This window comes from Rhineura floridana, chromosome 21 (genome assembly GCF_030035675.1).
Source record: "Rhineura floridana isolate rRhiFlo1 chromosome 21, rRhiFlo1.hap2, whole genome shotgun sequence".
Lineage (NCBI taxonomy): Eukaryota > Metazoa > Chordata > Lepidosauria > Squamata > Rhineuridae > Rhineura > Rhineura floridana.
Genome location: NC_084500.1, coordinates 19,789,282 through 19,803,365, shown reverse-complemented (window position 1 = coordinate 19,803,365; position 14,084 = coordinate 19,789,282). Strand labels below are relative to the sequence as shown.

The 14,084-nt window shown below is 53.5% G+C and overlaps 1 protein-coding gene across 1 annotated transcript; it reads right to left on the bottom strand.

The window, feature by feature from the left end:
- Positions 1 to 1,731: 1,731 nt before the first annotated feature.
- On the bottom strand, positions 1,732 to 13,974 carry UNC119 (unc-119 lipid binding chaperone). Its single transcript, XM_061605013.1, has 5 exons — positions 13,679 to 13,974; positions 5,110 to 5,223; positions 4,649 to 4,751; positions 3,683 to 3,855; positions 1,732 to 2,308 (listed from the first exon to the last, which is right to left on the bottom strand). Exons 1-5 carry the CDS (start codon positions 13,926 to 13,928, stop codon positions 2,196 to 2,198), a joined length of 753 nt encoding a protein of 250 aa, XP_061460997.1. The 5' UTR covers positions 13,929 to 13,974; the 3' UTR covers positions 1,732 to 2,195.
- Between the last annotated feature and the right edge of the window lie 110 nt (positions 13,975 to 14,084).

Below are 14,084 nucleotides of genomic sequence, written 5' to 3'. Positions count from 1 at the left end.
GATGCTGGCCTGACCCAGCTGCTGAAGGGCCCTTCTTATGCTCTTAAAATGGAAATAAAATTGAGCACCGCTCAACACACAAGAAAAAGGAAACTCATTGGTCTGGTCAAAATGAAGGAAAACAACTCAACCAGGAGCCAATGCAGACCCGCTTTCCCCACCATCACCCCGCCTGCTCTGGACCGGCAAATCCCACTCGGCCGAAGCCACCTTGTCCAAGAAATATCTGGGACGCTTTTGGGAGACCACTCTACAAGGTGACAGAACTGGCCACTTTTTCAAAGTTGGGCTGTTTGCTTTAGTGAGGCTGCCTTCAGAGAGCTACGTCAACCATGACAAAAAGTGACACTGAACTGTTATCGGGCACAATTCCACTTACCCAAGGCTGATATACGGGTGTTCCATTGAACTCCCACTAAGTACTGGAAGAACTATCTACAAAACGACAGCTGCTCCCTTCCAACGCCGGTGGCCTGGATGGTTCACGAGACACTGGAAATGAAGAGGAAGTGTCACCCTCAACACCCAACCTTATTTTGCCCAGGTTGGATTTTTCAGCTCCTGAGCTCTCAACTTCCAAAATCAAAGGCTTCCTTCCACTAAGGAGGCTTCCTAGACCCTTCCCCATGTCTGTGGCCTTCAGAGAGTGATGTGCCCATTGAGAGCACTGCTTCAAATAGCTCTTCCTAGGAGCAACCCCTGGGGATCCACGGCTTCTAGGTCACAGGCCGTACAGCGACAGCACTTCCTATCCCAGGGCTTTGAACTTGGGGGTCTCTGAAGAACAAACGTGTCCAGGTGGTTCACAGAGAGCAAGCCAAAATTAATAAATAAATAAGTCACACACACACAAAATGCTTAAAAGGAGAAACAGGCAAAGGAACTGGAAACATCACCTTTCCCTAACCCCTGTCAACATGGCAAGCTACTCTCCTCCAAATCACCCCCTGCTGGAAGGTCTAGGAGGATTCTGGCAGTGATGGCCGGTGGCTCCTTTGGACAGCTCCTTGAAAATTCAGACTAAGACCCGGAGCGGATTCCACTGCCCCACTGACATGCAGTCACCAGCCGCCACTGGATTCCAAGTTAAGCGTGGGCTATGCTGAGAGCTCAAGGCATGAACAGTCCACGGGAGGGCCTTTGCAGGCTGACTTCAGCCCAAAGGAGAGAGGAAAGACGTGCAAGAGCTGAAGACTCTTCTCTCCAGCATTGCTGCTGTTCAAAGCGAAGAGGGCGGAGGTCAAAGACTAGCCTCTTCCGGGGCATTCAGGGGCACGCTATATCTACTGCTACCTTGCCACAGGACATCGGATTGCACTGGGCAGCTCCTACAGGTGTCCTCAGCTTGGGGTGGTGGTGGGGTTGAAAGCAGACTGAATGACAATGGGAAAAACAGGCACTCCTCCAGTCCCCATCCCTGTGGGGGGAACCAGAGCCTACTCCACAGGCCCCTGTGGCAAGCCTTAAAGGTTCCCCACTCTTTGAGAGATACAACAAGGGGTGGAGCCTCCAGGAGAGCCCAGTATTGTACTGAATGGGGTGTTTTGGCATTTGGGCTCCCATCCAGCCTCAGGCGCAATCAGTGCCCTTGCCAACTGCCTGAGCCACCCAGCAAGACCCTCAAGATGACCCCTTGTCTTAACGTCTTCACCCAGCTCTGCTGTCGCTTCCCAGAATGAACATCAGACGCTACCACTAAAGGACAAGGGAAAGCTAAGACTCTGCCCCAAAGATCATTCACAGCTGTAATCCGACAGAGGGGAATATCCCTCTCAGAGTTCACGTTAGTCTTCCGCTGATTCTGAGGAAGAGAGTATTACCGACAGCACCACGTTCTTGGTGGTAAGCGCAAAAGGAGTTTTCTCCGCAACAAACAAACCCGCAGACCTAAGACGAGGTGAAAAGCAGACCTCGGCTGGGCTAAAGTTGACTACACAGAGCTATTTCAAGTGACTGACAGCTAAACAGTGACTCAGTGGTGTGAAGAGACTCCCCTGGAAGGTTAGGGGGGTTGTTGGTGATGGGGAGGGGGCTGCCTCGAAAGAGCAAGGAACAGTTAAAGACTTCCGCTAATTTAGTCAAAAAACTCCAGTTCCTTGCAGAGTCCTCAGTTCCCGGCTCTCCGTGCCAATGCCGGCCAGTGGAATCCCAGGCCCATTTCCATGGGAATCAGTCAAGGGCGTCCCAGCACCGCCTCACGGTCCCCCACTGTAGGAATAATCTGCCTTGTTGTGCATCACCAGCTTGTTGTTCACAAAGTAGAAACTGTCTGACTGGGTCTCGTAGGGGTGAAGGATCATCTCCTGAACTGGAAAGAGAGAGAGAAAAAGGGGGAAATGCAAATGAGACGATTCGCCGGCACCGCCCTTGCCAAGTTGCACTTTCCCAAATTGTTATCCTCTTTAATCTATTTCGGAAAGCTGTTTCTTTGCCATGCATGTGGGCACCTCTTCAGATATCGCAACCAAATTCTGCACAGTGGCTCCTGAGATAGAGGGACACGTTTTCATCTCTCTTTGGAAATAATCGGACCCCATTTTTATTTATTTGTTTAAATCATAGTTTAAATTTATAAGCTGCACGTTTCATAAAAGTACATCAAGGCGGCTTACAACGTATGGACTGAACCTTTGGTTTCTTAGAATTCCCAGGCAACACCGAGTGTGAGGCTCCTAGCAATAATATTTGAAATATGGAGAAAGAAACCATTCTAGCCAGAGATTAAATTGCAATGTATGCTCCACCACATTAAAAAGAAGAAAAATCCATTTATTCAACATGAAAACAAAAAACAAATCTCCTCCTCCTCTTCTGACAGAATCAGTAAAAACAATTTCACCTCAGCTATCTCTCAAACTTTTTACCAACTGTTCCTTCCAGGGCAGTTTATTATTTATTTTATGACCACATTTCTCCAAGGAGTTCCAAGTGGCACATGTGGCTCTCCTCTTCCCTCACTACAACCCTGTGAGGTAGACAAGGCTGACAGACCTCGACTGGCCCAAGACCACCCAGTGAGCTTCACGGCTGAGTGGGAGTTTGAACCGTGGCCTCCCAGGTCCCAGTCCAAGACCCTTAATCACGGGCTGGTCACGAGGACTACCCCAGGAGCAACTATAGCAGGGATTCGGGGGACATCTGTGGCCCACCAGATGTTGCTGGACTCCAACACCTATCAGTCCCAGCAGCCAGAGTGGGGAGGGGTCAGGGGTGATGGCTCCATGGGGAAAGGACTGTCGCTTAATGGCGGCAGGACACCTGCTTTGCAGTGTAGAAGGTCTCAGGTCTCAATGCCCGAAGGCATCTCCAAGTAGGCCTGGAACTGTCCCTGCCTGAAGCCCTAGAGAGGTGCTGCCAGTCAGGGCAGACAATACTGAGCTAGATGGACCAGCGGCCTGAATCTGAAAAAGGCCACTTCCTACATTCCTACCCACCGCCCCCCTCCCCGAAGGCCACACCAGGCAGCGATCCTGCCCATGTCTCCATCAGGATCACAGCCCTCAAGTCTTCCTCCTCCTCCAAAGGGCCCCTGCCTTTCCCCAACCTGGTGCCCTCCAGACGTTGTTGGCCTCCAACCCCCGTCATCGTCCCTGAGCACTGAGCACACACAGCAGACGCCGCCCTGCTGGGAAGCCCCCGCCTCCACGGATCTCGCCCCCCCCCTCGGCCGGCAGCCACTCACTGAGGTCCTCCGAGAGCTGTGGGAACTCGTAGATGTGCTCGCACGTGTTCTTGCTGCTGGGAATGCAGAAGCCAAATTCAAAATCGAAGCTCTTCAGCAGCTGGTTCCGGAAGTAATGTCTCTCGATCATACGGAAGTTATCGATGGGCTTGTCGCCCACCGTGAACTCTACCCTGCGGCGGAGAGAGGGGTGGGGGCCGAACAGGAAGAGAGGGAAAGTGGGGGGTTAATTCCTCAGCTGGGAGCCACTTTCTGTTGTTCTTCTCAAGGAGGGGACACTCAGTGGAAGAGCCCCTGCTTTGCATGCAGAAGGCCACATGCTCAATCCCCAGTGACGGGTTTCCCAGGCAGGGCTGGGAGAGGCTCCTGCCTGAAGCCTTGGAGAGCCACTGCCAGTCAGTGCAGGCAATGCTGAGTTACTGGGACCAATGTTCCTATTTAAATCAGTCCTTTAGTCAGAACCATGAGGACTGGAATCTTGGTTTTCTTTCAAGGGAAGGGCCGTGGCTCAGCGGCACAGCTTTGCATGCAGAAGGGCCCAGGGTCAATCCTCAGTAGGGACTGAACCTACCAGGCAGGGCTGCAAAAAGACTCACTGCCTGAGACCTTGGAGAGCTGCGGCCAGCCAGTGTGCAGCAGCCTCCCCCAACCTGGTATCCTCCAGATGTTTTGGACTACAACTCCCGTTAGCCCTGGCCAAGAAGCCTGATGGTCAGGACACTCTCCAACCAGGCCAAAGCAGTTCAGGAAGGCATGATGCAAGGCCAATGAAATGGGGGGGGGGCTGGGGAGAGTCCCAAGAGCCAGATAGAAGGGTCTGGAGGGCCACATTTAGCCCCGTGGGCTGAGGTTCCCCAGCAGCAGCAGGTAAGATGCATTTACTGAAACTCCTCTGGAACAAGGACCACAAGGCAGGGCAGTCTCTTCGGCAAGCCAAAATCCTCGCACCATCACCCGGTGACTTACGTGGCTCCGACCTGATGCAGCCGAAGAAAGGCCGGCGTGAACTGGTAGCGTACAAACCGGCCGGCGTTGGGGTCGATGTCCTTCTTATCGCTGTGCTCCCGCTCTGGAAGTTAAAAAGGAAAAAAAGAGTGACACAAAACGAGTGTCCCAAATGTCCATCCACTCAAGCGCATGTTTGCCCAGCAATTCTCAGCAGAGAGGCTATTTGTGGATGTGACCGCCTCACACCCTGACCTGCACGGCTAGTAAGCACCAGAAGAGGGCAGACGCACAGAGAAAGTGCTGGGACTCCCCGGAAGGGCCAAAGACTCCCTGGCCGGCAACCTGGGCAAGCCGCTGGCCATCAGCGTAGGCAGTACTGGGCTACATGGAGCAGTGGGTCTGACTCAGTCTCAGGCAGATCCCTACGTCCCTGCTTCATCCGGTCCTTTACGTGGAATCGTCAGGACTAGAATTCTTACCTGAAGCTGGTGGCTTGGTGATTTCAAACAGCACCGTGCCCGACTCCATGTCTCGGATTTTGAACCGGGTGAAATCTATCTTATATACGTTCTCCTCTGGGGTGCAAAGGTAGTCTGCAGGAGAGAAAGTTCACTGCATTTAGAAAGGCAGGCATTTCAGGATTTCAGGCTGTCCTTTCAAGGTACTACTGCTTGCAGTAGCGCCACGGAGAAGGAGGGGCCCGGTGCTCCAGCTCCTCTTAGGGGTGGGGGAGAAATTCAGTGCTGTTCAGAATGGAGAGATTCCTCTCTCTCTTCTTGCTCTGTAGTGGAGCCCACAGAGGTAGCGTGCCTGTGATTGCACTCTGTCTAAATCTGCATCAGTTGGTGGAAACAGCCGTTGTATTGGGGCTTTACTTATGCCACAACTTCATGAAAATGTGTGGTGTGAAGCACAGGACATATTTATTTTAAAGCTAGTTTCTAGACCTTATGGCTGCAAAGATAGGCTTGGAAACGTACAGCGAATACTTGGCAATTGTAACCAAAGAGGCCCGCTGCATATGGTTTCTAGCATTTCAGAGGCTGCTTAGCTCTGGGGGGGCCTCCCTCCCATCAGTAGTGCAAGCAGAGTAAATTATGCAAATAAACCCAGAGTAAAAGTGGGCTTATTTACCTAATCTATGTAGGTTACAGAATTTGGCTAATTTATTTTATGCAGATTTTAAACTTTTTTTAAAAATGCCCTGAAGTAGTAAACACCATCGTAAAATCTAAATTTCTTTTAATGCAGGATTTTTGTTTCAAACGATGCACGCAGCCCTGCTAGTTATCCTCATGCATGTATGGACAAGCCAGCGCCTCCCTCTTCAAAAGGAGCCACCTTCTGAATCCCCCCCACAAAAGAACCAGCCTGCCAGCTTCCATCCCCACCCCCCAGCCATTATGGCCTTTCCAGCTCTAAGAGGCTTTGCTCTCAGACAGAACGAAAACGATAAGCTCCTTTGAGGCCACTAAGCCAACTACACCTAAAAAGAGAAGACTGACTCTGTGTCTCCTCTCTGGACACAGTGGCACTTTCCTGGGGCACCTGGGGAGCCTGAAGCGGTGGACCCAACATCCCTTTCCTCAACCTTGCCACAGGGGCTTAGCCAGGTGTAGGCTATCTTCAGCTTTGCGGAGAAGTCAGGCTTCTCCCTCCATCAACTGTTTCCATCCCAGCTGCTTACTAGAAAAACTGGTGCCAGCAAACCAGTCCTGGGGCTTGCTTATTTCCTTTTCCCTCTCAATCTGTTTTCCTTTCATGTCGTGTCTTTTAGACTGGTGCCCTAAGAGCAGGGAGTGTCTTGGTTTGATTGAAACATTTCTGGCTGGGGAGCAGAGTAAACATTTTTTAAATAAAAGCAAACACCGACATATGGGATGAAGACAAAGGAGCCATTCGGCATCAATAATCCTACCTGATTTACCAGGTTCAGTATGTTTCAGTTTAAGGTCTTTGTTATTAGGGGTCTGGCACAAACATTTGCTGGGTTGAGGAATCCTCCTCAACCATCCCTCACGTTCCTTGGGGGAATTTGCAGGCACCAGCAGTGACAATTCAGAGGAGCTGTCCGAAAATGACATGCGGCTTCCCTCATTGTGGGGGCACTGGCTGGGAATGGCCCCTTGCCTGAAACCCTGCAGAGCTGCTGCCAGTCAGTGCAGACAATACTGAGCTAGATGGACTTACAGCCGGACTCTGTATAAAGGAGTTTCCTATGTTCCCATTTCAATGCTTTACTCAGAATCATGTGGACTAGAACCGTACTTTACTTTTAGGGGGAAGATACCACAGCTCCATGGTACCCCTGCTTTGCATGCAGAAGGCCCAAGGTCCAGCCCTCGACAGCACCTCCGGCAGGGCTGGGAGAGACTCCTTGCCTGAAACCCTGCGGAGCTGCTGCCAGTCAGTGCAGACAATACTGAGCTAGATGGAACAATGGCCCGACCCAGCTTAAAGCAGCCTCCTCTGCTCCTTTGAAAAGCCTGGAGGGCGCCAGGCTGGGGAAGGCCGCCCTGGGCAACGGTGGGGGTGCCTCCTTGGGCAAGCCGTGGGTCTCCTCTGGCGCCATTCCTTCCCTTCCAGGGCCATGGCAACAGGCCCCTCCCCTTCCTTGGGCAGCCAGGGTTGCTATGGAGACCGTGTCAGCGGCTTGTCCAGGAGGAGAGTCTGCTGTGTGGCTGAGGCCAAAAGCAAGAGGAGCTCCCTCCCGCTCCACTGCGCTGCCCCTTCCTGCGAAGCCCTGGCTGCACTCACGCCTCATCCACAAGGGGAAGGGGGCGGCTCAGTGGCAGAGAGACCTTCCTTTGCATGCAGAAGGTCCCAGAGGGTCCAACCCCCGGCAGCACCTCCAGGGAGGGCTGGGAGAGGCTCCGGTCTGAAATCCTGGAGAGCTGCGGCGGCTGCCAGTCAGTGTAGGCAAGACTAGGCTAGATGGGACATTGGCCTGACTCGGATAAGGCAGCTTCCTATATGCACCCCACGACAAGGACAACCGCACCCTGCACAGTTGCCACAAGGAACATCCGAGGGCCACGAAAAGAAGGCGGGGGTCTGGAAAACACCATGTGAGAATGCACCCAACATCTGATGCCTTCCAGAGCTGGGAACCGGCTGCGGCTTCCAAGGGGCACCTGGGCATGCAGCTCTGCACAATGTGTGCGAAAGCAAAGCCTGCAGACGAGCCAAAAAGGTTGGGCTGGGGAGGAAGCCAAGAAGGCGACCAGAAACCTTTCCAGGCAGGAGCAGCAGCATTTCCAGGTGGACCTTCTGCCTCTTCCATGCATGGAGAAGGTTCCAGGTTCAAACCCCGGCATGTCCACTTAAAAGGGCCTTGGGATGAAGGGTGAGGGGGAAATGCGGCCAGCTAGGGAGATAAGGTAGAAAAGGGACTGGGCTGTATAGATGGTGTTCAAGTCTAGGGCTTCACTCCTGCGTAAGATCACTGAGACAGAACAACAGACAACATGATAAAGGAACATTGCATGTAAACCGGAAAAAATGTTTTAATAAGGGGACAGTCCTCCTTTGGAGTATCAAGCAGGTGCTGCAGGCCTACAACGCTTCGCCTTTCCTCTTATGCCCAGATTCTCTCCTCCCTTTCCCAACATCCAAATCCGGCAAACGACCATTAGCGTCAACAGCAGGACTTGCCTTCACAACCCCGGTTTGCAAAAAGCTGGTTAGTTAGCGCTAAGTGCCGTTTGCCCAATTTGGCCGCCAAGGCAAAGCGCCATCGGGTAACCCGGGAAAAATCAGTGTGTGGGGGGGAGGGGAAGATGAGAGCGAGCGAGCGAGCGAGCCACCCTCCCGCCCCACAGGCCTGTTGCCTAACAAGCTTTCATTGGGCAACAAATAAGCTCAGGGACTATTTTAAAACCAGCGGCCTTGATGCAAGCCAAGTGCAAGACCAGGGCACCTGAGGAGCCGGCGGTTAGAGCATTATCAGAAGAGAAGCGCAGCAGAGGAAGTGAACAACACCAAGCCGGAGGACCGGAAGGCAGGCTTGCATTAGCTCTGAGCAGCCAGCACGGCCTGGGACAGGAAGAGGAAACCGCACCCTGGAGAGAGGCCCAGCTGCCCAGCTGCATCCAGCCCGCAAGCTCCGTGCACCTGAGGCGAGTTACAGCCCTTGGGATCAGCACCCAAGCACCTTCACTTGCATTTTAAAACAAGCATTTCTAGTGCTCATGGATACAACATGGAAACATAGGAAGCAAACATGCCGAGTCAGACGACTGCTCCATCTAGCTCAGTATTGTACACACTGACTGGCAGCAGCTCTACAGGGTTTCAGGCAGGGAGCCTCTCCCTGCCCTACCTGGAGAGGCCATTGGGGATTGAACTTGGAACCTTCTGCATTCAAGGCAGATGCTCTGCCACAGAGCTGCAGCCCTTCCCCTAAAAGAGATGTTTCAAAAGGGGCTATTATTGTTATTAGTAGTAGTAGTATTATTACATCCCACCTTTTCCCCAAAGAGCTTCATGTGGCATGCACGATTCTTCCTCCCCACTTTATCCTCACAACAACCCTGTGAGGTAGGTTGGGATCAGTCATGGTGTCTCAGCCTAAGGTCATCCAGTAAGTCTCCTGGCTGGATGGGGATTTGAACCCAGGTCTCCCAGGTCCTACGCTGCCCTCCCAAAAGTCTAGAAAAGCAGCCAGAAAGAGGGCCAGGCAGGCCTTCCAAAAAACAAACACACACACATACTTTTTTTTTATTTGCAAAACCAATGCATCGTTTGGGTCCAAATCCTATGTGTAGGATTTCCAAAATGCAACTACAGACACACACAGAGGTCTCCCATAATGCACTTTGCTGAATTCCTGCAGAAGTATAAGAAGCCGCCTTATAGCAGGTCAGAATGTTTTTTCCATCCAGCCTGGTGCTCCAGCCCACTCTGACTGGCAGCAGCTCTCCAGGGTCATGGCTCTTTCTCCAGCACTGGCTACCTGCTGCTTTTGTATCTGGAGATGTGTGGAAATGCAGGGCCTCTTGCCACTGAGCCACAGTTCCCTCCTTTGAGCCAAGAGCCATCCGCTCAGGGGCCATCTGATGTCTTCAGCAAGACCCTGCAGGGTCCACAAAACACTGGGAGGAATCCCATCACTTCTTGCGCTTCCTCATCCCCCTCCTGACACAGGCTTTAGACCAGAGCTGGGGACCATCTGTGGCCCTCCCAGCAGCCAGCATGGCCAATGGTCAGGGCGGACGATGGGAGAGGAGCCCGCAACCCTTGCAGGCCCACACGGGTTCCTCCATGCCTGCTGCAGACCGTTCTCTCTCTCAGTCTGGCCGAACTTTTCTCACCTGCACTATCAGTCCCCCAAGACCTGTTCCTCCTGTGACAACTGCATGTCTGTCCGCCCCCAACCCCTCCGCAGGATTTCGTCATCCCTTCCCTGAGCTCTCTCGGCCAGGGCCAGCCGCTGCCACGGCCCCCTTGCAACAACCAAGGACGGACGCTTTGCAAGTTGCTAGTCCCAAAGAGTCTCACTCGAATGACGCATGGGAGCCTGGCGAATCCCCACATACACACCCGCATCTGTGCAACAAGGAGATAATTCCTGACCTCAGAGGGATTTGGTGAAGATAAGTTCCTTAGCGGTTGCCACCGCTCAAGCACACAGGAGGAACAGAGAGCTATAAATAAGAAGATGATCTGCACAGGAACAATGGGCAGGTGGGGCGAAGAGGAGGGTCTGATGCACTAATTCTAAAGCACAACCCAGGGCAGAGCCAGGAATCCCCCCCCCCAAATCCTTCTAGGCTCATGCAGTAGTGCAGTGGCAGATTCAGAAGTGCAGGCTCCCTTCGTGATAGTCACAGTCACGCCCCTCCCTCTTTTTTTGCTACTGGGTTGAGCATGAGATCCTTGTTCATGCCTCCTCCCACAACGACAGATGTCCCTAGGAGCCAATAAGCGCAAAAGAGGAGTGTTAGCTACTGAGAAGAGTCTTCTCAGCGGCCAACTCACCTCCTACAACTTTTGATACCACAAATGTTCTGGGTCGTCGGGTTTTTTTATTCTGCTTTCCATGCGCTGCAGCACAGGGGGGCCCCTCCGGGGGGGCCTTCCTGGTGGCAATCAGACAGTAACATCAAGGCAGCATCGTGGAACAACTGAGAGAGCAGAGCCCTGTGCGGATGGTATAAATCCACCCCCCTAATGCACTATTATGGTCTGGGTGACATGTTGCAGAAGACCCCTTCAAAAAAGACACAAACCCATCAAGGGCAGTCCGGAAAGGTAGCCTTGTCTGTTAAATACCCAGATGACGCCAGGGCATGCTGAGTGGGACGTGATGCATAAACAAATTGGAACGGAAGAAACAAATAAACCAATGAACAAAACAGCCAAGGCAAAGTCCCTCGTCGGCCTAGCCAGGCAGTCAGCCAGCCGACGTGGAAAGCCTCAGAGCCCATCAGCAACATTTGGGAAACCGTCTGCATGTGCCAAGGGACAGCCTCCATCCGTCGCGCCCCCAGAGTCCTGGTAGGAGAGAGGCCATAGCTCTAGGGCAGAGCACCTGCCCTGCATGCAGAAGGCCCCCAGTTCAATCACAGTTGGGATCTCCAGTCAGGGCCGGGAGCATCACCCTGCCTGAAACCCTGGAGAGCCACTGCCAGCCAGAGCAGATAGTACTGAGCTAGAGGGGCCAATGGTTTGACTCGGGACAAGGCAGCAACCTTAAACATGGAACCATGAGGACTGGAACCTTGCTTTGTTTTTAGGGTAGGGGCTGTAGCTCAGTGGCTGAGCATCCACTTTGCATGCAGAAGGTCCCAGGGTCCTGGAGCCCTACCTCCAGGTAGGGCTGGGAAAGCTTCCCTGTCTGAAACCTTGGAGAGCTGCTGCCAGCCAGTGTAGCCAATACTGAGCCAGATGGAGCAGCTGTTTAGCTTAGCATAAGGCAGCTGTCTCTGTTCCGTGCCACGGGCCAACACTGGCCAGAAGTAAGGGGGATGTCCTGTCCACCTCTAAGCCACAACAGCCCCATCTGTCAGAGGAGGCACAAGCAAATGGACACCCAGACTGACCTGGGATAGGGCTACTTTCTGTGCTCTTACATCTGCAAGGCTTGCATGCTTGCGGGACGCTCACAGTGGTGTAGTTGTCCAGGGACTCAGGGGGTCTTAGACCCCTTACTTGTTTGGAAGCAAGGTCCCAGCATGTTTCCAGCATCCTACAAGCCAATCACCATGAAAGGGGAGTGTGTTAGCCACTGAGAAGAGTCTTCTAACATCCTTCCTTGTCCTTTCCTGCTGATTAGAGCCGATCTGAATGAAAGGAGGATGAGTCAGCCACTGAGAAGACTCTTCTCAGTAGGTAACACTCCCCCCTTTCATGCTGATTGGCTCCTAGAGACATCTGTTATTGTGGGAGAAGGCATTAACAAGGATCTCATTCTCAGCTCAGCATCGAAAAAGGGTGTATGTGTCTGTGACTATCATGAAAGGGACCCTACACTTCTGAATTTGCCACTACACCACTGGATGTTCAACAGGAGCAGAGAACTTTAAAGGCCACATTCACACACACAGCCGTTTGGTCAAGAGGTATGTAGAAAAATTAAACTGTAGTCCTTGCCAATAGATAGGCAGGAATTAAATCAAGAACATCAGGATCTGCAGAGAGCGAAAAAGGCAGAAGGGCCGTCGTGGGACTTATCAGGATGTTGGTGTGTAGGATATTAAGAGTCAGAGGTCTTTGGGTCACAACCACATCTACAGGGAGGCCTGCATCTGTGTCACACACAGCAGACACAGAACGTGGCACTAGATCTGCCTGCCTGTTGCCAATGATTGCACAGGGTCCAAAATCAGCTTCTGCAAAGGCTGGATGCCCGGGCCTCTCTAGAGCCCTGCTCCAGAAAGGGTCCAAAAGGGCAATTATTCAACTCCCCACCAGAGCTTTGCCAGTGAAAAAAAGCCACAAGGATGGTCTCTGTGATGTGTTCAAAAGCGCACCTGCCCACGTCCAAGCAAGGCTGGAAGAAACACACTGGCCTTCACAGAGCACATTTCCTTTTTGCACGCCAGAAAGTGGACAGTTTACATCCCATAGTTGGAGGCATGTAAACATTTATTTACTTACTGACTTACATTTACCCCCAGCCCAAAAGGTTCTTAAGAGTGGCTTACCAAAAGAACAAATCCGTGCCAAGAGAGTTCCCTGACTTCAGGCTCACAATCAAAAAAGACACGACATAAGAGGAAAAAGGGAAGGGAAGGGAAGGGAGAAGGGGAAAGCAAGCGCGCACCAAGTTCTTAAAAGTTACAGCTCCACAGTTTCTAGGAAAAAATATTAACACCTGCTTCAACAGGAGTGCTCTGAGGAGTCATCAGCTGCACCTCCGAAACTAATCATGTGCTAACTTTGAAAACTCAGTGGGGGAACTTCCTGGCACATAAATGGTGTGTCCTGGCAAATGGTGTGCAGTAGGGGGAGGGGGTCCCAACAGGCTGGTGGAGGGCAGAGGGGGGACAGGAGCCTCTCATCATCTGGGCCCATCAGCACTATAGCCAGCTGTTCCCAGCCTAATTTGCTGCATGGCATAAGCTGGAAGGACAGGGTGGTAAGTCAGTGGCGGAGCCCCGACACGCGTGTCGTACCCACTTCCCACGTGCGATGTGCGTAAGCGTGGTCCAGAGCTGGCCCCCAACCACCGTTACATACCCTGCGGTCCTAGCCCCACTGAGCATCGGATGGGGCGGATGGGGCATATGCTCCCCCCTCCCAACATGGAAAATTCACCAGGGAGAAAAGCAGCGCGGGAGACCAGAGCATGCGGACACACACTAGACTCAGAGAAAAAACCCCACAGCGATCTAGCCCCACCCACAGTGGTGCGTGTGTGTGTATAAGATACAAGAGACCCCCCCCCCCCATCATGGGAGGCAGGCTCGCCGCTGCAAGCCCGGTCTGCCTGGAAGGGGCCTCGTCGTGGCGCGGGGAGGGCGCTTTCGCGGTGCGCCCAGGGCGCGCGGCGCTTGGAGAGGTCGGGGAGGGGGCGGCCGGCCTTGTCCTCGCCGGCTGGCTTACCAGAGGTGATCTTGGGGAGCCCCAGCACGTCCTCCGGGCTGATGACGGCTTTGCGCAGAACCTCCTCCTCGGTGCAGGGGGCGGCCGCGGTGGCTCCGCCGCCGCCGCCGGCAGCCCCAGGCGCGCCTCCGCCGCCGCTGCCCTTCTTCACCTTCATGGCGCTGCTGCCGTCGCGGCCGCCGGCCGAGCGAGTGTTTGCGGCACGCGCGGGGGCTGCTCCTGCAGCGGCGGCAGGGGCCGCCTCGCTCATCCCCGCCCGGCCAGGCCCGGCCGCGCGCCCTAAGCGCCTTTGCGACCGCAAATCCTCCCCCTCTGTTGGCCTCAGCTCCGCCCCAGAGAGCGGGGAGGAGCGGAAAGGGCGCCTCCGAGAGCGTGCAGAGCGCGGGGGGGGGGTAGGGGAGGCCTC

What these genes read in the sequence shown, in the direction of transcription:
- UNC119 (XM_061605013.1), bottom strand. Translation starts at nt 13,928, where the DNA reads ATGAGCGAGGCGGCCCCTGCCGCCGCTGCAGGAGCAGCCCCCGCGCGT. An exon ending in CACCAAGCCACCAGCTTCAG is followed by an intron (nt 4,752 to 5,109) that starts GTAAGAATTCTA and finishes TTTAACTTCCAG; the next exon opens with AGCGGGAGCACAGCGATAAG. An exon ending in ACAGCTCTCGGAGGACCTCA is followed by an intron (nt 2,309 to 3,682) that starts GTGAGTGGCTGC and finishes CTCTCTTTCCAG; the next exon opens with TTCAGGAGATGATCCTTCAC.